The following is a 26,203-nucleotide window of genomic DNA, read 5'->3' as shown; positions in this document are numbered from 1 at the left end:
ATCAGAGGATGGGTACATGGTGGCCATAAAGGGATGGACATGGTCAGAAACAATGCTCAGGTAGGCCGTGGCATTTAAACGATGCCCAATTGGCACTAAGGGGCCTAAAGTGTGCCAGGAAAACACCCCCCACACCATTACACCACCACCACCAGCCTGCACAGTGGTAACAAGGCATGATGGTTCCATGTTCTCATTCTGTTTACGCCAAATTCTGACTCTAACATCTGAATGTCTCAACAGAAATCGAGACTCATCAGACCAGGCAACATTTTTCCAGTCTTCAACTGTTCAATTTTGGTGAGCTCTTGCAAATTGTAGCCTCTTTTTCCTATTTGTAGTGGAGATGAGTGGTACCCGGTGGAGTCTTCTGCTGTTGTAGCCCATCCGCCTCAAGGTTGTGCGTGTTGTGGCTTCACAAATGCTTTGCTGCATACCTCGGTTGTAACGAGTGGTTATTTCAGTCACTGTTGCCCTTCTATCAGCTCGAACCAGTCTGGCCATTTTCCTCTGACCTCTGGCATCAACAAGGCATTTCCGCCCACAGAACTGCCGCTCACTGGATGTTTTTTCTTTTTCGGACCATTCTCTGTAAACCCTAGAGATGGTTGTGCGTGAAAATCCCAGTAGATTAGCAGTTTCTGAAATACTCAGACCAGCCCTTCTGGCACCAACAATCATGCCACGTTCAAAGTCACTCAAATCAACTTTCTTCCCCATACTGATGTTCGGTTTGAACTGCAGGAGATTGTCTTGACCATGTCTACATGCCTAAATGCACAGAGTTGCCGCCATGTGATTGGCTGCTTAGAAGTTAAGTGTTAACGAGCAGTTGGACAGGTGTACCTAATAAAGTGGCCGGTGAGTGTATATATAAATATGTATACTCACCTAAAGGATTATTAGGAACACCATACTAATACTGTGTTTGACCCCCTTTCGCCTTCAGAACTGCCTTAATTCTACATGGCATTGATTCAACAAGGTACTGAAAGCATTCTTTAGAAATGTTGGGCCATATTGATAGGATAGCATCTTGCAGTTGATGGAGATTTGTGGGATGCACATCCAGGGCACGAAGCTCCCGTTCCACCACATCCCAAAGATGCTCTATTGGGTTGAGATCTGGTGACTGTGGGGGCCATTTTAGTACAGTGAACTCATTGTCATGTTCAAGAAACCAATTTGAAATGATTCGAGCTTTGTGACATGGTGCATTATCCTGCTGGAATTAGCCATCAGAGGATGGGTACATGGTGGCCATAAAGGGATGGACATGGTCAATAACAATGCTCAGGTAGGCCGTGGCATTTAAACAATGCACAATTGGCACTTAGGGGCCTAAAGTGTGCCAAGAAAACATCCCCCACACCATTACACCACCACCACCAGCCTGCACAGTGGTAACAAGGCATGATGGATCCATGTTCTCATTCTGTTTACACCAAATTCTGATTCTACCATCTGAATGTCTCAACAGAAATAGAGACTCATCAGACCAGGCAACATTTTTCCAGTCTTCAACTGTCCAATTTTGGTGAGCTCTCGCAACTTGTAGCCACTTCTTCCTATTTGTAGTGGAGATGAGTGGTACCCGGTGGGGTCTTCTGCTGTTGTAGCCCATCCGCCTCAAGGTTGTGCGTGTTGTGGCTTCACAAATGCTTTGCTGCATACCTTGGTTGTAACGAGTGGTTATTTCAGTCAAAGTTGCTCTTCTATCAGCTTGAATCAGTCGGCTCATTCTCCTCTGACCTCTAGCATCAACAAGGCATTTTCGCCCACAGGACTGCCGCATACTGGATGTTTTCCCTTTTCACACCATTCTTTGTAAACCCTAGAAATGGTTGTGCATGAAAATCCCAGTAACTGAGCAGATTGTGAAATACTCAGACCGGCCCGTCTGGCACCAACAACCATGCTACGCTCAAAATTGCTTAATTCACCTTTCTTTCCCATTCTGACATTCAGTTTGGAGTTCAGGAGATTGTCTTGACCAGGACCACACCTCTAAATGCATTGAAGCAACTGCCATGGGATTGGTTGATTAGATAATTGCATTAATGAGAAATTGAACAGGTGTTCCTAATAATCCTTTAGGTGAGTGTATATATATATATATATATATATATATATATATATAGCATAATAGCAATTACAGCATTATTATCTTATTGTTTTAGCACTTTTATGATAGCAAGCAGTAAAAGATTTACCTCAGAACACGCTCTGGAACAATTACTGGAAAGTGACGAGGAGAAATCCGAAGCTGACAGCTTTTTCACAGAGGATGAAATATTTTACTTTTGATTGAACAATTACAAATGACTGTCAAGCAAATGGTTTGAACAATATATTTTTTGTTCAAAAACTGTTCACTATTGTCGTGTGAGGTGTGATTTTTCAGTAATAAATGACTAAAATAAAATTTTCGTTTTTGAAATTCTCTAGTTTATTGTACATTTATTGTACATGTTTCACTAATACTTCCTTCCTGAATCCATTGATACCAAACACATGGTGTTCCATCTCCATTACATATGGTTTATAAGCCCAAATGTAAAAATAGAGAAAACGGACCAAAAAGGGCTTAGTCCCCAGAGGGTTAACCTGGTGTGCTCTACAATGACAGAGCTGCTAAAACCCAGAAGGTAAACTTAACTCAGAAATTGGGTTATGTATGAGTTAAGTGACTCGGGTCAAATGATTGTGAAATAATGATTATGTTAAAACATAACCAATACCATTGGATCACCTTTTCTATTTGTTCATCTGGCTGTTATAACTCATGTACAGCAGCCAAACAAAATCTAAAGTTAATGATGTGAGGGTCAAGAGCCCAACTAAAACACACACTCATCACCATAATGGTGACTTAAACATTCCGGTTTTCTCCTTCAGTGATTCTGCTTGTTAACATCAGGTGTCTTCAATAATGCTCAATAATCACTCAATTATTCACTTAATGATCTCATCAACTTTAACACTGCTTCTGTGCTCATTTAACACTCTGCTCAGAGCTTAATTGGGTCACTTAAAATGACTTATTCCATGATGTTGAAGTTACATGAACAATTCACGTTTGTTTAATGTAACCCAGTTATGTGGGACCTGTTGACATAAAAAAAAGTTAATTTATGGAACCTGTTAACATAAAAAAAAAGATAATTAAAGCCAACATATATATTTTTTTGAGTGTATGTAGTTAAAGACACCTAATATAAAGTGTGACCAAAACTTATTGTTGTAACACATTACCTCTGCTCTGATCCAGGTAGTCGAATGAGAAAAGTACTTGTAGCATCGGAGTCCATATTGTGTCCATGTAGCGGGGCATCTTCTGTCTAAATCAACTGCACCCAGTTCATTAACATTTCTTGTAACATTCACTGCAAATAATGTTTTAATTTTTATTTATGCAGCTTATTCTATGTTTTTGTGATTATGTGCTGAAAATATGTGTATTTTATACATGGTAAACCCCTTATTAATCATACAAATATTAGTCAATGTAATATTTTTTACATTTCCTACATGTTTTTAAATAGCAAGGGTTTTTACTAAATAAATGTCTTGGTTACCGTTTGTATCCCCCATGGAGAAGATAATGAAAAGAAGCAGACAACTTTTCAGCATTGCCATGATGAACCTGAAATTAATAAGCATGGAAAGTGAAATGTCTGCATGCACTCAAATGCTGCACACTGCGATCCTCAAACACAAAGCACAAAAATACTTCAGGTAGAACATTTATTCAGAACTCACTTCTAAATTGTTGCCTTCAGAATATCAGAGGAAGATTTTGTGAAGCGCCAGAGCCGGTGTAACACAATAACATTCTCATATCTATTGAATGATGATGGGTCATATTTATACACATTATATCAGGCAATAACATCTGGGTGTCTTGGACAAAGATCAAACTTTATCATTTCTGGCATATTAGTTATAGATTTATAGCAACAATTAAGAGAGGTCAAATGTTCAAATGTATTTGTTTGTCTTGAGTTCCTGTTTGTGTGCGAGTGTACCAGTGTTCAAGGTCAAGTTTAAAACAAATTCTACTTAGTTTTTTTTAAAGGTTTTTGCGCTCATATTTTTAAGTAAATGTCACATGTAAGGAATTATCTCAGGTCAAATTAACAAAGAGCATAAGTAAATTTACCTTGGCCAGTTAGAGGAGTAATTTCTCCTCATTTGAAGTTTACTTTGCAAAACTGTTAAATGCTAAATTAAATGTTTCAAGTAAATTTCACTCACTCTTTGTTTGTAAATTTTACTCAATGTAGCACTGAAATAAGCCATGCGTTTAAAACATGCAAGTATAAAAACACAGTGTATTGTGTGTTACACTACAGTATGTAAGACTACATATCTACACAATATAATGAGGTACCCAACCGAACACATAGACTCCAATACTTCGCTATACTACACAACACACAACAGTGACAGTGAAAATTACTCATTTATCAGTACATAGTTTTTGAGTAAATGGGTTGTTTGTCCACCCAAGAGGACGTTTGACATGTAACGCAATCAATCAGTTCCTATTGTTTCGTATCATGTTTAAGGGAAATCTAAATCAAAGTTCTGCATCACTTTGAGGAAATCAGTTCTATATGTCATAAAAGTACAAGTTACTGAACATGGAACAAGGAATAGATGGCCTAGAAGATGGCCTAGATAAAGATATCTTAATAACTATTCTAAATAACTAAATTTATTTATTCCAAACATTTAATAACACACCTCTTCATGATATGAAAGTCTTATTTTCACTTTAAGTAAAGTGCTACCATTTTTACTTTTTTACTGGCCAGTGACTTTAAACTACAGTATAATATATAGGCCTATTTACTATGACTATACACAGCCTATATACTGTTGCTATAGTAACGAAGGCAACTTTAACCTGCTAGATTATGGGCCCTATCTTGCACCCGGCGCAAATGACTTTGTACACTGACACATGTATCATTCCTATTTTGCACCCACGTACAGCGGGCTTTTCCCTCCACAGACGCACGTCGGTAAACTAGGAAATGAACTTGCGCTCCCTGGGCGGGTCGGCGCAAAAAGGAGGCGTGTTTCGGCGCAAACATTCCCTAGTGCTATTTTGCAGTTCCAGAAAACAATTCCGCCACTGACCAGAAAAAACCTAGTCTAAAGTCAGTGGCGCGTTGCGCGTTGTTCATAATGCTATTTTAAGCGCGCATGCTTGGCCATAATGTAGCGGGTGCACAACGCGCATACACTTTGATTCTCTCATCAACACAGATGCAGCAGTTTTTATTTTTGCAAATCATACATTATAACAAGGAAAAATATTAACACATGAGGGAAATAATTGTGGTGTCCATGAAGATGTAAAAAAAATTAGGTCTAAATCTAGCTTACACATTTACCCAAATTTTGTAGTAATGACGGATCAGACCTGTTTGCCCAATAGTGGCAAGACACATATGTGTATAAGGACATCTGACAAATTAGTTTGTCCGTCAAGAACCAGGAAAAAAATCTCCCATCCCCATACAACGTCACTTCTCTGTCTTTCACTGCACTGACAAGAACGTCGGTCTCCTCGGCTGTGAACCGCGCGCGCCTGGTAAATCCGCCGTTAGCCTATAATAACAATCCGCCATGCAACATGCGCACCTGCTCTTAAAGGGTATGTTGGATGACGCTATGATTGGTTTATTTCACGTTACACCCAAACCACACCTATGAATAATGAAGCTATTTCAGACCAACCCCTTTTAAACTCATTTATCCCGCCGGTAAAATAGCAACAGCGCCCAAGACCCGCCCACAAAGTTACTTGCGCTTCGCGCTTGATACTTGCGTTTCAGATCGTTAAAATGTGTAATGGTTTAACTAGTCTTTTAACTATAGTCTTGCGTAGCCGTATTCACCTAACATTTTTTCTTACCACTAAGAGTTTTTCTAAATGGCAGTCCAAGTTTTTATTTAAGAGTTTCCTCTTAAAACCTATTCACAAGCTGCTGAGACCGGCTTTACTCAGGAATAGAGAGAAATCTTAAGATAAGAGAAAGGACGGGGTTGACCTGGGGCACGTTCAAGTTGCGCAACGTTTTGCTACGGTTTCTGGGTTGAACGTCATGTTTCCTGGAAACGGCGTGCACCGGTGTGCAACGGGGTTTAGATGCGTTTTCTCTTGTTTGGTGGGTGTGTCAGAACTGCAGTCCAATCAGCAGCAACATGTATATAAAGCACACGGTATTAAAGTGAACTCGCACAATGGGTTCAAGGAAAGTAATTTACAAATGTGTTCGATGCAGCTCGGTATACGCAACAACTGAGGATATTAGAAGACATGTTTGTAGTAAGTTTTATTGTAAAAATATAGGATATCAACATAATGATGTAGTTGTTTATATTTTTAACTTCATTGCAAGTGTATGACATTTGGTATAGAAATAAACAATGGTAATTAAGTGCTTTTACTAAAAATGAGAAAAAAAATACAGGGTATTAAAACAGTATGAACTACAAATAAAGTCAGTATGTCAGGCTGAATAGATGTGTTTTAGTCTGAATTAGGTAAGTTTCCATTTCAGTTTCCACAAATCCCTTCACTCGATTGGGATGTTCTCTTGTGTTCTGGGCGGCAAGTGCAGTAACTGTAGCATCGGGCATATTTTGTAGTATTAAACACATATTTATACCGACTTCATCAGGCTCCGAAAATTCTTCACAAAGAACACAAAGAATGGCCTTTCTCAGCTGCCATAGTTGCAACTCTTGCGTCATCACAACAGTGTGTTCAACGCATCACCGTTTCTGTTTAAAAAACGTTGTGCAACGTTTTGTCGGGGCTGAACGCAGCCCTGCTGGCATTCCATTGACTCTGTTGAACATTGATGACCTTGAATGTGCTCTTATTATGACTGTTGACTAAGGGGTGTGAGTCTAAGGGGTGTGGTTCGTTCATTATGTTTTTCAGGTGTTGCAATTTAATAAATGACTGCATGCTCCTGTGTGTGTGTGCACACCAGTCAAACGAAACCCGATGGCTACGTGAGTTCATTCCTCCGTCATGTTTTAGCCAACACAGTCTCATGAAAGTGCGTATCTATACCACGAATGTCATTTCTCGTGCCATTTATACGCCAAAAATGGTTTTTGCGTGCATATGCTACGCACCGAAAACCCCTTGGGTAGGTTTAGGGGGGAGGGGGGTGGGTAGGTTTAGGGGGGAGGGGGGTGGGGAGGGGGGTGGGGAGTGCGTGCGTATTACACGCCATAAAATGCGTATCATATGCACGCGAAAACTGCGTATCATATAGACGCAAAAACCTTCTACCCTTTATGTTATGATGGCAAACTTAACAGACTCCCATTCATTTTGGCGTCACTTTGACAGCGAATAACTTTACATCTGAGGCATCCAAAGACTCCATTTGTCCATTGTTTATTTCTAAAGAAACACGACAATGTATAAATATATTCAAGAATATTAAATATTCAAGAATACTGGCTCAATGGCCCAATACACCAGATTCGAGTAATAAACCCTTTACAATCAAGAGTATAGGATAAACTAAAGCATTTCAATAACTAAACAATTGCATGCGTAGTTTAAACCGGCAATATGCCTACATGCCACAATATTTATGACATCTGTTCTGTTCTCCTGTTAACCTCTTGTAGATCTGACGTCATTGACCAGAAGAACAGCACGGACAACGATGAATCAGTTTTGCCAACTTAGCGCCTTTTCAGACCGCTTTAGCGACATTTTTTTTTATAAAAGCGACTAGCGACACATTTAGCGACTTTTTGGACAAACCTCAGTAACCTCCAACATTGCCAGTCTACCGTCCTGCGAGCGCGAGCTCTTGCTTTCTCGCTGTCGTCACTCTGTTCAGTGAATGGCTGAGAGGAGAGCACGGCTGCTGACAGACGCGAAGGAGCAGTGTTTTTCCACGGACTTATCACTTATCTGCTTTTCTTTTGTTTTATATTTAAAGAAATTAGTTTGACCATTTGAATTTATTTTCTTTTCTTGTGCTTATTACTTTTAATACGCACTATCACAGAGCTTTAGTTTAGTTCATCCGGTTCCCGAACTCTCTCAATTCAGATAATTTTCCACATAAAAAATGTAATCATTCACTATATCATAGCTCGTTTTATTGTCTGACAAAAAAAAAAAAAAAAAAAAAAAAAAAAAAAAAAAGGAAATGAGAATGCTTTATTTGACTACGGATTACCCTATAATAAAAACACTGCAATTGGATCTATCGGTTCTCGTGTGTTTATCGTTTGTGTCAAACCAGTTGTACATTTTTTGTAACTTTAACCTGTTAAGCTTCAAGCCCACTTTTGAAAAATCCCCAGAAATGACATACCCAAACTAAAACAGATACAGTTCATGAACCCTTTGCACTAAAAGCACAAGTATGATCTCATTTGAAAGCTGACACTTGGTTGTTTATTGTAAATGTAGAATTAATTATTGTCATAATGAAAAAAACAATTTTAAATAGCTTCAAAGTTTTGTAAAGTTATTAGAAATTTATTTTTATGAAACATCTTTTGTCTGCATTATAGCTACTAACGACTGGCTATTCACAAGCTATTCATAGGGTTTCAAACCCTAATTTCTTTTATCAAAGTTCTCACTAAATATTTGAAACTGGTATCAAATGCACTGAAACATTTTAGTAAGCATTCCTATTTAGAAAAAAAATCATAAAACAATAACTGCTCGTGGCAGGTGCACCTGGGCTCGCTAGCATGTTAGCTTAGCACACCATCAATACACGACCATTTATGAGATTAAAACTATGTTTGCGCTCCAAACTCACTATATAACGCAAGTCTAGTGTTTTAAATAATCTTCTGTGATCTAACTTGGCTTCAGATAAAAAAAAAAATCAGACAGAAAATGTATTATTTAGTGTTCTGAACGATGATGAAATCTATATCGATTAGCATTACATTATAAATATAATCTATTATTATGAAATACCTGGCATGGCTTGAAGAACACAGGTAACTCAAATATCATTGCAATCATGTTTATTGTCTTCAAAACATCTTTATCTGCATGTTACAGCGATCTCTGTACTTTCTGTATCACGTGACGTCCTGGAATGTCACATGACTATGGGTCTTCTTCATGATCCATATATGGACTTTTATTGGACATAATAGCGCCCCCATGCTATTGGTATGAATGGAAAACACAGCACATCTCAGTAAGAAGCGATCATTATGATTACATCGACGCATTTGGGTATAAATTCAATAAATATTATTCCTGTCTATAGAAATATGATGTGAATATATCAATATTTCTCCACATCTGCACATTGTTGAGTTTAAAGCCCTCAGGGACGTTGTTTTGTGAATCGCTATCATGACGACAGCACGGAGTGTTTTTTATGAATGGACCAGCTGACGCTCATAATTCATATTAAAGGTATCGACTCGTTTTTTTCATTTCATAACTCCTGACACAAATTAAGACATAACTGTCACTATAAGTTTCTCAGAATACAATAGTGGTCAAATACTGAATCTTGAGTCTTATATCTTTTTAATGATGTATAGTTTGTCAAGGTGTAACATTAAATCTGATAGTATATTTGAACTAAATAAAAAAAAAATGCTTCAGTGCGCCGACGCTCTGGAGAAGGTTAAGAGGTTAAAACAGGAGATCATGACTTATCTTGAATCTTACCCAGATACAATAGCGCTATTTTCTATTTGGCTAATGTGTAGCCCCTTTCTTTTTTTTCTTTTTTTTTGATTGGCTGATAAGTGGCAGACTCAACTAAGAACTGCACGGGAGACGTGCTTGATTTCTGCCGGTTCCATAGTGAGAGCGGCGAGGCCAGAAGCATATTGGGCGCTGCAGGCATATTAAATATATCATAAATAGTTTTTCCGCGTGAGAAATACAATGTGTGGTGGGAGTGCGTGACAAAAGACCGAAATGAGTGACTGTCATGCTCAATGCGTGACACTTGAGAGCCCTGCAGTGTTCTGTTGTGGCTAGTGCACATTCTCTCGGACGCGCGCTTCAATCCGTTGAGACTCTCTTTTTGTTACGGTGAAATCGCAAAACATAATGCACACAAACGTGTCAGTGCTTGATATACAACCACTAATAAACAATCGGTTTTGATGGTGCGGATTAGAACCCAGAACCTCTGACATGCTTGGCAAAAGTTCTGCTACCGGACCATTAAAGTACATGCGGGTAACAGTCGGGTCTATTCTCGCTATTAACAACATATATTAGATCTCATTAAAGGACAAATTAAACAATGTAACGTTACTATTTAAATCTGACGACGATTTTTGGACGTGACACTGCATATGGGATTTTACGGCGCTGATTCCATTGTCCCCAACTTAAGTGCTCTTTTTCAAACGACAGTAAAATCCTTCATTTGGGCTGCAACCATGTCTTAAAAGTTTTGTTTTGCACTTTCCCATTTTTTTTCAAGGTTCAGACCATAGACAGTAAAAGAAGGTTCAGACCTGTCCACCGCTGTACAACAGACCCGCGACAACTCCGCATCACGGCACTTTTGCTTCGGCCGGAAGCAATTACCAAACTGGTTCCACATATTTATTACACGAACGAATGTACATATTTTGCGACAGCAAATACAAATTATTAATTATTAAGGCTACATTTAAATAAATTGATATAAAATTCTCTTCAAAACTATAAAAAAAAATGACTGTATCAAAATTAATGCTTTTTAATGCCTTTTAAGGCCTTAATTTTAGCAAAATCCATTTAAGGCCTTTTAATGGTTTTTAATGCCCTGCGGAAACCCTGTATTTAGTATTCTCGGAGGAGGGGTTTATCATGTAAATATTGGGGTTAGTGACATCAGCAACCCTGGAGGAATGTCGTGTAGTCCTTATCAGCCGTTTGCTGTAGTTCTTAGAAATTGATTTCTTTAAATCTCCCTTTGCTTTAAACTTTGAGCGTTGTAACTTCGCAGATGTTGTTTATGTTCAAACAGTCTTCCATTTCACCCGGTCACAAATTGGAGATTTTAGTCTCTGTCATGTACTCAAAAAGTTCTTGTTTTCTGCTCCACACAAGAAAAATAAAGTCAAAACTGTTCAGAAAGACACAAGTACATGATGACATAAGCTCCTTCATTCTTTAAGTCATCCTAATTTATCAGTCTCGATAAAATCAACAAATGAATTCAGTGAATAAAATGCCAGTGTATTGTAGGCATATCTTACTTAATTGTGAAATTATGATCCAACACTTGCAACCCCGCCTACAGAAGAAATAAAGGCACTGTTTACTATCGCTTTCTTTACACAGGAACATCGCAACCACTGTGAGCAGCTCGTGTCCTGTCCTCTACCATCACAGGGACGCGCACAGGCACAGACACCTCCGTGTCCGACACCATCACAGGGACGCGCACAGACACCTCCGGGGAAACGACAATCCTGCAAAAGTTTAGATTTTTATTTATTTGTTGTTCACATTGTGAACAACAAATAAATAAAAATAAATAAAATGGGAGGTTATCGTGTGCTCACTCTGTTGGTTTTTCTGGTTGATGGTAAGTCACTTAACTTTATTTTTGTATTTTTGATAGGCTAATGCATTAATGTAGAAAATGCATGAATTGAAAGTGCGTATATAGCCTACCTATGATTACTTTGGATAAATGTCTCTGCCAAATGCATCTGTGTAAATGCATCACAAATGCACAGGATAAAGTTACTCCATGAATTGTATCCTAATTCAGTCCATTACAGTTCAAGTTCGCGCAATGCTCATGTTTTTTTGTTTTGCTGTTTTTTTGGCGAGCTTAGTTACAGAGAATCAGTCAGCACTTCCTTTGTTCTTAACCCGTTTGACCAGTTCTGCCCGCAAACATAGTCAATAATGTATAATGTAAACTGAATTATTCCCTATCTCATCTCCCCCTTTCTTATTCCGTGCCTGCAAGTGATTGAACAAAAAACGAAACTTTGCTGTTGATCACGTGATTCTGATATATGAGAAACGATACTTAGCCTACAGATAACCTTGAGCCTCTGTTTCATTCGTAACGCCACTAATAAATAATCTTCACTTGTTTAGACTACAGCTGGAGGTCAAACTTAAGTGCAAACTAGTCCAACATATTCACCTAGAATCATGACTGGACTAAAAGGCATTTATATATTACTTGTTAATCGTTATGAGTTGACATATGCATAGGTTTACCCCAACTTCAGAAATAGTAGGCCTATTTAATAAGGAAGAGGATTAGTGTTTTTTTAGTCAGTCATTATAATTATAATTATTCTCATTATAATATATTAGTCATTATAATTATAAAAAATAAAACCATCTCGAGATTAAAGTCATTATAATGAGAGATTACGGGGGTTCTCGTAATTCTTAATTTTATGAATTTGATTAACTTTTTATTTCTAAATTTCATTTTTTTTTTAAACACGAGTTTATTCTCAAAGTATAATGACTCAACATTTTCTCAAGTTTTTTTTCTAGAAATTTAACGAGTTTAATATCGCATCATAATGACTTTAATTTCAAGATGGTTTTATTTTATTTTTTATTATTGCTTGGCCCTAATCCTTTTCTGTAATAATCCTGTATGAAGTATTTTAATATTTACATGTAAAGTGAGGCTTTAAAAAAAATCTACATTTCTTTACTGCAGAGATCTTTACGATTTAAGATCTTCTGTCATTGGCTTTCTCGTAATCAAACACATTGCTGTGTTTTTGAATTCATTGTCAAATGCACACACACACACACACACGCATACAAGTAATTATTGTTAATTTTTCTCTCCAGGTGTGGTTGGTGACTCCTCTGGTTTGACGTTGCTATCAGTGATGGAGGAAAGACCAGTCACTCTAAACACTGGTGTTACCAAACAACAACGTGACAAGATGCTGTGGTATTTCAACGACACTCTCATAGCTCTGATCAATGGAGAGCCCAGAACTAGCTGTCTGTATGATGGAGAAGACGGGAGATTCAGAGAGATAGTAGAGGTGGACTATGAGACCGGATCTCTGACCATCACAAACATCACATCTGAACACGCTGGACGTTATGAAGCAAATTTCATCCAAAGCAAAAGCTCAGGAACCAGCCAAAGCTTGAACAGAAACAGCAAGTGTGACAGCACAAAAATCACCAGAAAAATGAGCAACATCGGCGACACCATAAACACATTCATCGTTTCCGTCAGCAGTGAGTCTCTCAATCATTTTTATGTCATATCTGTGACTGTTTGAATGTCTAAACTGTCACATTGTCACACAGACCAGTTTATATCCTCTTTCCTGGTAATGTATATATAAAACCTGTTTTTGCTGCATTTCTGGTTTGGCAAGTTTAGACTGACGCTGTTCACATACCTTCTTAATAATCCAACATTAAAAAAAATATTATCATTGGTCCTAAAAGGCTCTTTTCGGACTTTTTCTGACTGCCTATTTATATCAAACACTATTAGTTGATCACTATGGCTGGTGATGTTTCTTATACAGCAATGCAACTGATATTAATAATGTGACACTGCAGGGAGTATCTTCCTTGTTTTTAAATTTGTACGATATTTTAAAATCAATTGTGCTTTTATTAATTGCGTTATTTTTTTTCTCTTGTATTTTCCAGCTTCTCCGTCTGTTCCTGCCAAAATGGATGAGGAATCATACGAGGAAAAAGAGTGTGGCAGGAGTATGTTTCATTCTCCCTTCATTGTTTACAGTGAAATAGTTTTTCATGTGAAAAAGTTGCTGTGTTTGGTTTTCTGATAAAATGTGGCGCTGTGCATTATGGTCAAACATCTCCAGTTTGGTCTGGTCTGTTCAAAGGACACTGTTCCAGAAGTCTTGAGGTTTGTCCCGGCAACCCTTCCAAACATGCCTTACTTGTCCATTCATTTTTCAATTGCACTGCCATGAACTTCATCCTTTCACACGCTAACTGAGGCCTGTCGAGTCTGAGGTGTAGCTCTTGGGTGTTTTGCGATTTCTCTGATCTTAGGGTGAAATAGCTGGGACGTCCACTCCTGGGAAGATTGGCAAGTGTCTTAAATGTTTTCTAATTTCTAACTGCAGGTTAACATGGCGCAAATCCAAATAAAAATATTTTTTTGCTCATGTGACTAATTCATGCAACTTCTATGTCACTCTAGAGCAACATTCGTCGCATTTCTGTGCTCATGGGAGTCACTTCAAAAAAATGTACATACCTGAAGTATTACAGTGACAGCTGTAGATACAAGCAAAACATCATACATGTTTGGAAACTTGCCCTCTTTTTTCACACCCTCATCTTTGTTTTTTAATATTGTCTGCGCATAAATTCGCTGGCTTCCTTGGCAGATCATGCTATACATAAATACATAATAGCTTACTCCTTATGTTCCTTATGTCCTCCGTGTTTCTGTTATTTTTGATTAGCAGCGCCTGAATGATACCCTCTTCATTTGGAAGCAGTAAAGGGTGTTTTTTTATCATGTCCCGATACATAAAACCATGGAATTCAACAAGGGTGTAATTCATTTTTTCACATGACTGGATTTCCAATTACTATATCAGATTAACTCGCACTAACGACTGTCTGTGTTTATCTGTTCCAGGTTCAGTTCTGATGCCAGTTTCTGTAGCAGTGATATGTGCAGTTGCTGTTCTGATGTCTGTAGCTGCAGCTGTTGGTGTGATGTATCTTCGCCGCAGGAGGTCCACAAATGGCAAGTGTCACCTACATGTACTATAGTAAAAGGAAAACAACATCTTTATTATGCAAAATTAGCATTTAATTGTGTGTGTGTTATTTTTTTACTGCAGAAGCGGAGAAAAACAAGCTTGAGCATCTGCTGAAAGTCTAAATATGAGGTAAGATACTAAACTACTGTAGTAGAACATTTTCATAAAAAAATACGGTATGGTTTTACACCATACCGTATTTTTTGATGAAAATGTTCTACTAGTCATGTCTTAGTCATGTTGCAACCTTCACAAAAATGTGCCATTTAAAAAAAAAAAAGTTATGTAATGAGACACAGACAAAAGAATGTGAATTAATGCTTTAAAAGCAAATTTTGTACTTGGAATTGACTTCTTGTGCATTAAATAAATATATCTGCGGAGGAGCTGTGAAAGAGCAGACACGACTCTCACGTTCTTCTCATTTATCCTGTTTTACAGGTTAACAGTAATCTGTCAGCCGGGGGATGCAACAAATACAGTATACACACCAAACACCACAGACGATCATGGAATCTCAGTGAAATGCATAATCTGGAGTGAAAAATATACAAATATATGACCAACAATCCAAACAGAATGAGCAGTAGTGTAAAAATAAAATAAAAATAGAGTAAAAAATGAAGTAACCTGAGTAGTCACCAGCGGGAATCACAAAAACGTAACCACAGTTGAATTTTATGAGCGTGAGAAACATTTTAAACAACAATACATGACCAAAATACAAGACCAAAAAAGCTCAGAAGTAACATGACAAAATAGTAAACAGTTAAAAAAAAATAGTAAAACAAATATTAATAATAAAAAAAAAAAAAAAAAGTAAACCGATGGTTGGGTTTGTCCATATTTGAGTTGAAACAACCCAATATGCAGACGACACAGATCTACTTAGATCTATCACCTAATGACTACAGCCCCATTGACTCTCTGTGCAAATACATTGATGAAGTAAACAATTGGATGTGCCAAAACCTTCTTCAGTTAAACAAAGACAAAACTGAAGTCATTGCATTTGGGAAACAAAGATGAAGTTCTCAAGGTGAACGCAAACCTTGAGGCTAGGGGTCTAAAGACAAAAAAATCAAGTCAGGAATCTTGGTGTGATTTTTTGAGTAGGACCTTAGTTTCAGTAGTTATACCGTAATCTGGTGACGTTACACATTTTAGGTAATATAATCGGACTACTTTTTTAATTACTTTACATCTATCTTATTTATAACATTGATTTAAAAAGTATAATCTTGTACTTGAAAGAAAATTTATGAAGTAAAAAATGTAATCCTAAAAACTTATAAAATTATAAAATTAAAACAATCTAAATAAAACACTAAATAAATAAAAAAGATTAAATATTTTATTTGTTTATGGTGTACTCTATTTTCTATTTAATTAGTCGCCTGACTAGCCGGTCTGAGTGTGCAATTTCATAAAACTTTTGAGAACAGAAAATTTAAAAGATAAAAAAGGAAAATAACGGAGAATCAATGAATTGTGAATCATTTCCTGGCATTTTGTGAAAAATAAGTAATCATAGTCAATAAAAGTTACTATGTTCTGATTATGAGCATCTAAAAAGTATTATAATGTAATTACAAGTGCTTAATTTCTGGAATCTGATTACACTGTAAAAAAAAAACATTTGTGTAATTTTAATTGTAACATATTGTAAAATTGTAAAAAACAACAACAACAACCCTGTTTATAAGTTGAAAACTGTAAACGATCAGACATTTCATGTAATCTGTACAGTTAAATTCTGTTAAATGTACAGTTTTAGTAAAAAAGGAAAATCAAATAATTTACAGTGAAAAACTGTAAACTGGCATTCCCAGAATTCCCTGTGTGAAATTGTCTTTTAAAGAATTATGGTTCTTTATAGTTTTTGTTATCGGTTATGGTTACGGCTTTATGTTATGTCTTCTGTTGTTTAATGAAAGTTTATTGCATTATTCAAGTGTTGTGTGTTACCATGATGGTGTTTTGTGTTTGCGTGAATGACTCTGTGCACCTTCTACTGTAATTCAGCTTGTTGAAAAGCTACTTGTGATGAACTTCTTCATGAGGCTTCCTCTTTCACCTCCTGCATTATTGTCAGTATATGTTAAAGGTACAAAATAGATTTTAGTAGCAGTGTGCAATGTTGGATTTACTGGTTATAAACTGTGATTGTCTTTAATTACAGTTTTATACTGTAGAATTTACAGGTTGTACATTTTTACTGTATTTTTTACAGAATTATTCTGACAACCACAGCTGCCTATATACTTTATACACCATTAACAAACCATCCGTATTTTAAAGTACTGTTTCTTGTTTATAAATCACTCAATGGCCCAGGACCTCAATACATTGCAGATATTCTCACTGAATATAAACCGACTGAAAATAAACTGATCCCTCATATCATCAGGATCAAGTCAGTTAGTAATACCAAGGGTTAACTCAAAGCAAGGAGAGTACGATCACATCAGATGTGCTCATAGTCACATTCAAATCCAGACTCAAATCACACTGTACGTCCGACTGATTGCACTTTATCTTATCTATGTCCTTCTCATCTTATTTTTAAATGTTTTGATACATTTTAAAATTGTACACATACAAGATCTACACCGTTCCCAGTTCCCACTTACCAAATAGAAATCACAGCAAAATCATTCCAGTGGAAAATAAGAAGAATCTCATTCATAGATGACAGATGTGCTGATTTCCGGAGGTTCTGTAACCGCAAACAACACTGTTTGTTTCTCATTTTACAACCTGTGATTTCTTGTTGTCTTTCAGATGAGAACCCAACAACATCAAAATCACATTTATTGATTTAGCAGAGTATAAGAAGCGTATAAAAGGTTGGTTGTGGGTTAGTTAATGTTGTGTGGAGGTTAGCAGCTCATTTCACTCATTTCATTTGTACTATTTTATGTGGCAAATGTGCAAAATGTAATACAATTCAAGTCATACAATGTCATACAACTCATAAAAATGATACATTTTCTAATGTTATTGGGTTGAAAAGAACCGCAGAATCTGCCAAGAAATGAATCTGTTAATGTGACACTGTTGTCTTCTAATTAACATATTTTCAATACTGCAGATTATGTGACTACTTTAAGTCCAGATTGATAAAGTATCTGTTTAGCTGAGCAATGAGAACTAAACTGAAAGGAAACTCATGAACATGAACAAAGATACAATGAAACATAACATGTGACAGCATTGCTAGCATTAAAAAACAAAATGACTGGTCAGCTGGTGAGTAGCCCTGTTTCATACACTGAGCAATGCTGTTTTTACTCACATCTGCGATAATATTAGGCGCATTTTTCTTAAATTGTATTTTATTTTATTAATCCTTCTCTGAATGTCACTTCAGTTTTTAGGATGGTCATACAGGGTAAATCTAGAGCAAAACTAAAAAATATCTTGCTGAAAATAAAAATGCACTTTTATATACAGGATAATGTTAATATTCTGGTTATTCTCACCAATCCCAAATCTCAAACACAGACTCCTGGTGAAAGTGATACACAGCTGGATCTTGAACTGACTGAAGACATCGTCTGACATCTGCGTACATCACTTCATCCTCTTTAACACTCTATACAAAACACAAGATAATTATAATACAACATTTGAAACCATTAAATGACATTAAGTTTGAGTTCAGTTTTTTCTAATAAATGATCAGGTCCAGCTCCTTACTCTTAATGTGAAGCATCTTCAGGAAATGCCATCAAACATTGTGACATCTCATCGATATACTTCATTTAGACATGCAAATATTTAAAAATATATTACAGTGGATATTAATGACATACTTGAAGTGTTTAGAGGCTGTCAGAAATCAAATACTAATAATGACATATGACAGTAATACCAATTTTCAAATAATACCAATTTCAAATGTCATGAAAAATATTTTCTGATTTGTGTAAATATCGCCTTATTAAAGCTAGTTTGATGTTTAAAGCTAGTTTAAAAGCTAATTTGAATTTGTATTTAAAAAATAAAATTAAAATAATTCATTTTTGTTACATTAATTTCCTTTTTTGTTAGACAAAAAAAACTTTCAGTTTACAAAACTCCATGAAACAGATTTAAAGGCATGCAAGTTGTGAAAATGACGTGATCTAGGACCTTCATACAGTGCGTGCTGTAAAGACTTCACTTCTATCCTTCACAGCCTTGTTTCAATCTGCATGGTATCTAACCTGACTAAGGTCCATTAGGGCTATATACATATACGTTTTTAGTATTACTTGTAATAATACTTGTTTAAAACTCTTGTCTTGATCAGTTTTTCTACATTTCCTGCAGATGCAGAAGATCACGACTACAGTAACAATCATCAGAGATCCAGCAGAGATCAACACTATCAGAGACACTGAGACTGGAGGATGAGAAGGAGGAGGAGGAAGAGAAGAGTAAAAGAGAGATAGTCATTAATGTAAGTGAATGTGTCTGATCTACAACAGAAGACAGAGATCAGGTCAGTAAACACACACATATATCATCAGTGCTGCTGTACCTGCACATGTGTGGCAGAGTGTGTTGATGTCCACATGTGTGGTCTGGTTGCTGATGGGATTGTTCAGCACACAGCTGTAGGTGTTTTTATCTTGATATTCCACCTCCAGAGGTAGAAAAGATGAGAGATATAAAGACAGCCTCAGGACAGCAACGCCAACTCAAGACCAAACCAAATTATCAACAAGCAGAAAGAAAAATATATTGAATACTGGAAAGAAACGACCAAAACACAAAGTAAATTACAATTTTATCTGAGCCTAAAAAGAGAATTCACACTGGCAAATTACCTGAGTACAATAAAATGTCCTAAACTAAGAAAAATGTTGACAACATACAGACTGAGTGAACACAGGCTGGCCATAGAAGAGCACAGACAGAGCTGGCTCCCACTAGAGGAGAGACTCTGCTCCCAGTGCGACTGGGGACAGGTCGAGACAGAGCTGCACTTTCTAACCTCATGCCCCAAATATAATACACTAAGACAAAAACACTTCCCAAACATTTCCCAAATATACCCTGAATTCGAATCCATATCAGACACACAGAAAATCCCATATTTACTAGGAGAAATGCCCAAATGTGAAATAATTGCTGCAAAATATGTTTCCTCATGCCATGAAATGAGGACAACCAGTGGAACCTCAGATGGATAAATAATTGTACAAATGTTCAAATAACTATTATTTTGATTGTTTGATATTTTAGTAATTGTTTTTTTTTATTTCTATTTTTTATTGTTCACTTTTTATTTATCTATATGTTTGTATATGTCTATTGCTTTGGCAATATTGTGGTATTTTACACATTCATGCCAATAAAGCTAATTTGAATTTAAAGAGAAACATGAACATTCAGTCTAGTTTAGGTGTTGTGAATTGTGTGCTAGTCTAGTGTATTGAGGGTTTTTACAGTCTGTTACCTCAAACTTTAAAATTATTTAACAATTCAATATGTTAATATAAAACAAGCATAAAAGACAAATGATCTCTACTCACCATAGACAGAAACACTGAATGTTTTTGATGTTATTTTTGCTCCACTGATCTCCAGTATGTTCAGTTGTGGTGTTTGTGATGATCAGATATCCAGTTTGATCGTCCAGCTTCAGTCTGTCTCTGAATCTCCCATCAGGAACATCATCAAATGGGCCTACAGTGATGCTGTCGGTTATTGATTTCAACTGGGCGGCAGTGGTTCAGTGGTTCATGTGGGTTGTCTACAAACCGGAAGGTTGGTGGTTCAATACCCGGTTCCACCTGACCAAGTGTCGAGGTGTCCATGAGCAAGACACCTAACCCCAGCTGCTCCCGACGAGCTGGATGGCGCCTTGCATGGCTGACACCGCCGTCGGTGTATGAATGAGTGAGTGAATGGGTGAATGTGAGGCAGAATGTAAAGCGCTTTGGTGGCCATTGGGTCTGTGAAAGCGCTATAAAAATGCAGTCCATTTACCATAACTATTACAGTGTTTTCAGTTCCAAACCTCCAATGAATCACATTATCATCCCTCATTTCAGTAAGACCAGAGTTTAGAGAGACTGAATCTCCCTCCATCACTGAAACGATCTGCATCTCTACCTGCAAACACCCCTGAAGAAAAATGCAAATGTCCCATGCAGACAAAATTACATGAAAATTTGTCCAACAGACAAATAAATGGGAAAGCTTAAAGTTGAGCTCCACAAAAATAACAGTGTCCAGCTCAGCTCCGGAGATAAAATACTTGTACTAAAAACTAAAGCATGAACAGTAAAAGCACTAATATAAAAAATATATAAAACAGTATAACTTACCAACCACTTGCCACAAACATAGGAGTTCAAAACAACACGAACCATTTTCTTTGAGCGCTGTAGATTATACAACACAGGAAATCTCTGGAAACAGACTGTATTGTCCCAGGACTTGTGTTTTTGTGGATCCACCCTAACAGGAACTAACCACTTTCAGTTCACCCACACTAGCTGTGATCATATTTTAGTGAGGTGTAGTTTATTATATAATAAAGGTATTGAAATAATTGCCTAATACTAACTCTACTTTTATTCTGCACTAAGATTATTGTGCAATGCCAGGATAACAGACTGACAGCCTGTCAGTGATCTAACGCAATAATCATATAATCATTTTCATTGCATGATTTATATACACCCACCAGTGTGAAAACACCCACAAATTTAGAAACACCCACTTTTGTTCCGCAGAGACCTCCTACTCGCAGGATGGGTTATCACCCCTCCCACTTGTTTAAGGTTTGGCCTATGGCCTGGCATCTGTTGCGAATAAGAGCACAGGCTACCAGTTCATTGATGTGAGTCACTTTCCGGGGCCGTGACGTCATCCGCGCGCCCTGCTGCTTTCTTTGCTGGTGTGGTGAATAATACGGTCACTCGTTGTGAATAGTCCGGGTGTAGGACCCAAGCAATCCGATTGGTTCAAAGCAAGTTTTATAGGTAATCGCTTTGGTGCCTGGTTACAAATCATACAATCTGTTTTTAAAAGATTGTTTAGAAAGTCATGGTCTCTTTTGAGCCTTTGTCAGTGATGCTTGATTTCTTTCAAGACAACATACAGCCAAAACGATTTACCAGGGAACAAATTATAGATTAATGAGATCAAAGATCGTCCGTTAAAGATAGCCTACACAAAACGAATTGTATGTCATGTTTAACCACTAGACTAGAGACATAAGCCAGCGGCAAACGTCAGTAGCACTAGCCGAGGTGGGCTGGACCAGGCGGGGTACATGAGCGCTGAGCCCCCGGTGATCCCATGTATCTCACATCTCCGAAAACGTCAGATCAAATTTTTAAATAGGCGCTATCTGTATAAACAAACAACATATTTGAGATTGAAATAACTACATTGTCGACTGAAAAACTCTTAAAACTACATTTCATACACAATAACAGTAGTATTTTTTAAATTTCGCGGTCTTTCTCCTCTGCATGCTATTGACGCAACTTGAGATTTGAAATATTAGCTATAGAATATACACAATTTACATGTACAATATGCAATTTAATTTAATCTTACCTTGCATATAGCAATGGAGTTCTACATAAAGCTACCACATAATAGCACTAAAACAGCTCACGTTAGCTACAAGTTATCGCGAGAACAGATTCAGATCAGGCATACTACTGCATACTAATGGGGTCCTACGCCCGGACTTTTCACAATGAGTGACCGTATTATTCACCACACCGGAGTGCAGTGTTGAATGTTTTGCTCGTAAAGACCGCTGAAGTTGCTTATCCACTGGCTGTGCTGTCTACTGAATGTGTGCTTCCTGGAGAGTTGAATGTGGACAATTGAAACCGGTAAGGGAAGCGGTTGTGTGCGACGGTGCTTTGGGTTGCTTTGAGTGGGTATCTGACTAATCGGTATGCTTCATGTAGTGTAAGATCGACATTTGGCTCCATCCACCACATAGTTTGGGATAGTGATCCTGGGACAGCATGTTTTGCTGTGAGTATATTGCTCGAGCGTGAAGCCAAGGGTGAACGAATCGCAGTGTAACACCTTCTGTTTTGTTTTTAGGCACGCGCTAAGGGCAATAGCGGCGTTCCGAATGAGTATTATATGCTCTGTGCTTCATCATGTGCTGTTTGCTTTGTGCTCCATCACAGACTGCTGTTCTGTTTCCGTTGATTATCCCACGTCTAGCACGGGACTGATACGCTTCCCATGAGCTTTCATGTTGTTTTAAAGTAAACTTTATGTGCTTAGGCTCAGTGATTTAGTTATATGCTGGAGTTTTTTTGTTTCTTTTTTTGTTTCTTTCTTTAATTGATTTCAATGGTTAAGTAAGTTTTGAATTTGTATTTTTGGTTTTAATTTAATTGTGATTAGTGAATTCATGTATTGCTTTCATCAAAACATTATTTGGTTGAGCTACACTGCCGAATTGATTTGACCATTTGTTTAGAGACTCTTTATTTAATTTGAGTTTATATGGTGTCTTATTTTCTTTCGGGTTTTGTGACGACTGGGTTGGGACCAAGTGGTTGGTTCCTTCTTGGAATTGTATTAATTAATTCATTATATAGTTGTATTTTGTTTTATTTGCATATCAATGCTCTCTTAATGTATTTTTAATTCGTTTGTTGGCAGGACCTGGGCACCCGGGGGGCAGACGAGTGACCTTTTGGTGGTGGCATCCTCACTGTGTGTCGTGGTCTTCTCTGACATGAGTTTCTGTGTGTGCACTGTGAATAGAGTGATTTTCAAAAGGGTGATATCTTGAGGCTGCCCCTGTTGGTAAGCCCAGGTTCTTCTGCTGCCCACGGTAGAATCTAACAAATAGATGAGTGTTTGCTGGTCAACGCCTTTTATAACTATTGTGTCTTCTAACAATTAAAAAATTTTTTCGTACGATTACCATTGTCTCTGATTCCCTCTATGATTAGAATCTGCGTGTGCCTTTCAGTTAGAGGTTGCTAAATTCTTGGGGTGAAATTCCTCAGGTGGTGTAGTCGGAAATAATATCAACCGGAGTTTTGAGCGTGGGTATAATTTATTGCTCCGCCCAACTCCATATATAATAGAGCTGCCCTCACACACTTTGCCACACTTCGATTCCTTCGTCCTCCTTTTCTTCCCTCGCATCCTACAGGAGATGGAGCTGAGACACGAGGAAAGGAAGCGAGGCTGCAAAAATAAAAAATGAGAAGCACCCATAGTGAGCGCGGATCCACACTTTGAAAATCGACTGGAAATAGTAGACCATCCGGGGACTTCTGGCACACTCTTTTCAACATACTATGCTTTGGGACAGACTTATTCTAATCTCACATACTGTTTAGGATGGATAGTATGGACACTGAGACGCAGGAACAGTTTTCTCTTCTCGTAGTGGATCTGACACCTGTGAGATCAAAGATTGATAGCACGGGATTCACGCTCATGCGCCATGTTGCTAATAAACTGGATGTAATTTAAGTTCTGTTGCTTTTATATGAAAAATAAATATAATGAACAAGACACCCAAATTACTGTTATTTAATTCCATTCGAAAGATGTGTTTATCAATCATTTTTACTTTAATTACAGACATGTTTATATATATATATAATAATTGTCATATTTATATTAAATATATATATATATATATATATATATATATATATATATATATATATATTTAATATAAATATGACAATTATTAAATAACCCATATAGAGGTTGCACTGTCAGAGAGTTTGGGAATATTCCCACATACTTTATACTACATATAAAAAACCCCTCCATAATATCAGAGTTTTAAAATCAAATGATGTTTTATAAACAAAGTTCGGGAGGAGCACGTTCAAATAATCATTCCAATCAACTTGTCATCAAACAATTACCATGTCTACCCCATCAGCACGAGAGGAAGCATATACAGGTCCTTCTCAAAAAATTAGCATATTGTGATAAAGTTCATTATTTTCCATAATGTAATGATAAAAATTTAACTTTCATATATTTTAGATTCATTGCACACCAACTAAAATATTTCAGGTCTTTTATTGTTTTAATACTGATGATTTTGGCATACAGCTCATGAAAACCCAAAATTCCTGTCTCAAAAAACTAGCATATCATGAAAAGGGTCTCTAAACGAGCTATTAACCTAATCATCTGAATCAACTAATTAACTCTAAACACCTGCAAAAGATTCCTGAGACTTTTAAAAACTCCCAACCTGTTTCATTACTCAAAACCGCAATCATGGGTAAGACTGCCGACCTGACTGCTGTCCAGAAGGCCATCATTGACACCCTCAAGCAAGAGGGTAAGACAGAAAGAAATTTCTGAACAAATAGGCTGTTCCCAGAGTGCTGCATCAAGGCACCTTAGTGGGAAGTCTGTGGGAAGGAAAAAGTGTGGCAAAAAATGCTGCACAACGAGAAGAGGTGACCGGACCCTGAGGAAGATTGTGGAGAAGGACCGATTCCAGACCTTGGGGGACCTGCGGAAGCAGTGGACTGAGTCTGGAGTAGAAACATCCAGAGCCACCGTGCACAGGCGTGTGCAGGAAATGGGCTACAGGTGCCGCATTCCCCAGGTCAAGCCACTTTTGAACCAGAAACAGCGGCAGAAGCGCCTGACCTGGGCTACAGAGAAGCCGCACTGTACTGTTGCTCAGTTTTGCATGTCATTCGGAAATCAAGGTGCCAGAGTCTGGAGGCAGACTGGGGAGAAGGAAATGCCAAAATGCCTGAAGTCCAGTGTCAAGTACCCACAGTCAGTGATGGTCTGGGGTGCCATGTCAGCTGCTGGTGTTGGTGCACTGTGTTTTATCAAGGGCAGGCTCAATGCAGCTAGCTATCAGGAGATTTTGGAGCACTTCATGCTTCCATCTGCTGAAAAGCTTTATGGAGATGAAGATTTCGTTTTTCAGCACGACCTGGCACCTGTTTACAGTGCCAAAACCACTGGTAAATGGTTTACTGACCATGGTATTACTGTGCTCAATTGCCCTGCCAACTCTCCTGACCTGAACCCCATAGAGAATCTGTGGGATATTGTGAAGAGAAAGTTGAGAGACGCAAGACCCAACACTCTGGATGAGCTTAAGGCCACTATCGAAGCATCCTGGGCCTCCATAACACCTCAGCAGTGCCACAGGCTGATTGCCTCCATGCCACGCCGCATTGAAGCAGTCATTTCTGCAAAACGATTCCCGACCAAGTATTGACTATTGACTGCATAGCTGAACATAATTATTTGAAGGTTGACTTTTTTTTTGTATTAAAAACACTTCTTTTATTGGTCGGCTGAAATACGGCTGAAATATTTACTCTGTCAACTCACCTAACATTCCTTGACAGTTTTTCAGCATACCTCCCCGACTCCTCACTCTTGGCTTACTCTTTCACAGCCAGGAATACGGGGGGAGTACTCTGGGTTTGGGCCAAATACCCTCTCCTCG

The 26,203-nt window shown here is 37.6% G+C and overlaps 2 protein-coding genes across 5 annotated transcripts in view; one reads left to right on the top strand and one right to left on the bottom strand.

Moving 5' to 3' along the window:
• LOC130086920 (ladderlectin-like) overlaps positions 1-26,203 on the bottom strand; it is a 175,196-nt gene that overhangs the window by 6,546 nt on the left and 142,447 nt on the right. Inside the window, exons 1-2 of one of the 3 annotated variants that reach the window (XM_056253156.1) lie at positions 3,579-3,674; positions 3,256-3,350 (exon numbers count right to left, since the gene is read on the bottom strand). The exons of 1 other annotated variant lie outside the window; for it this stretch is intronic. In XM_056253156.1, the coding sequence (XP_056109131.1) occupies positions 3,256-3,350; positions 3,579-3,663 (180 nt within the window). In that variant the 5' untranslated portion in view covers positions 3,664-3,674. Of the gene's footprint in view, positions 1-3,255; positions 3,387-3,578; positions 3,675-26,203 lie in introns of those variants that run through there. One more of the 3 variants, XM_056253151.1, reaches the window with a different exon arrangement.
• Positions 1-26,203, top strand: part of LOC130086917 (uncharacterized) — a 181,872-nt gene that overhangs the window by 21,304 nt on the left and 134,365 nt on the right. The window contains exon 5 of one of the 2 annotated variants that reach the window (XM_056253147.1): positions 14,836-14,883. In XM_056253147.1, the coding sequence (XP_056109122.1) occupies positions 14,836-14,876 (41 nt within the window). In that variant the 3' untranslated portion in view covers positions 14,877-14,883. Of the gene's footprint in view, positions 1-14,832; positions 14,884-26,203 lie in introns of both variants that reach the window. The other variant, XM_056253146.1, reaches the window with a different exon arrangement.

This window comes from Rhinichthys klamathensis, unplaced genomic scaffold (genome assembly GCF_029890125.1).
Source record: "Rhinichthys klamathensis goyatoka isolate OS25496 unplaced genomic scaffold, OSU_Roscu_1.1 h1tg000103l_1, whole genome shotgun sequence".
In the NCBI taxonomy this organism is placed as follows: domain Eukaryota; kingdom Metazoa; phylum Chordata; class Actinopteri; order Cypriniformes; family Leuciscidae; genus Rhinichthys; species Rhinichthys klamathensis.
This window is presented reverse-complemented; position numbering and strand designations above follow the sequence as displayed.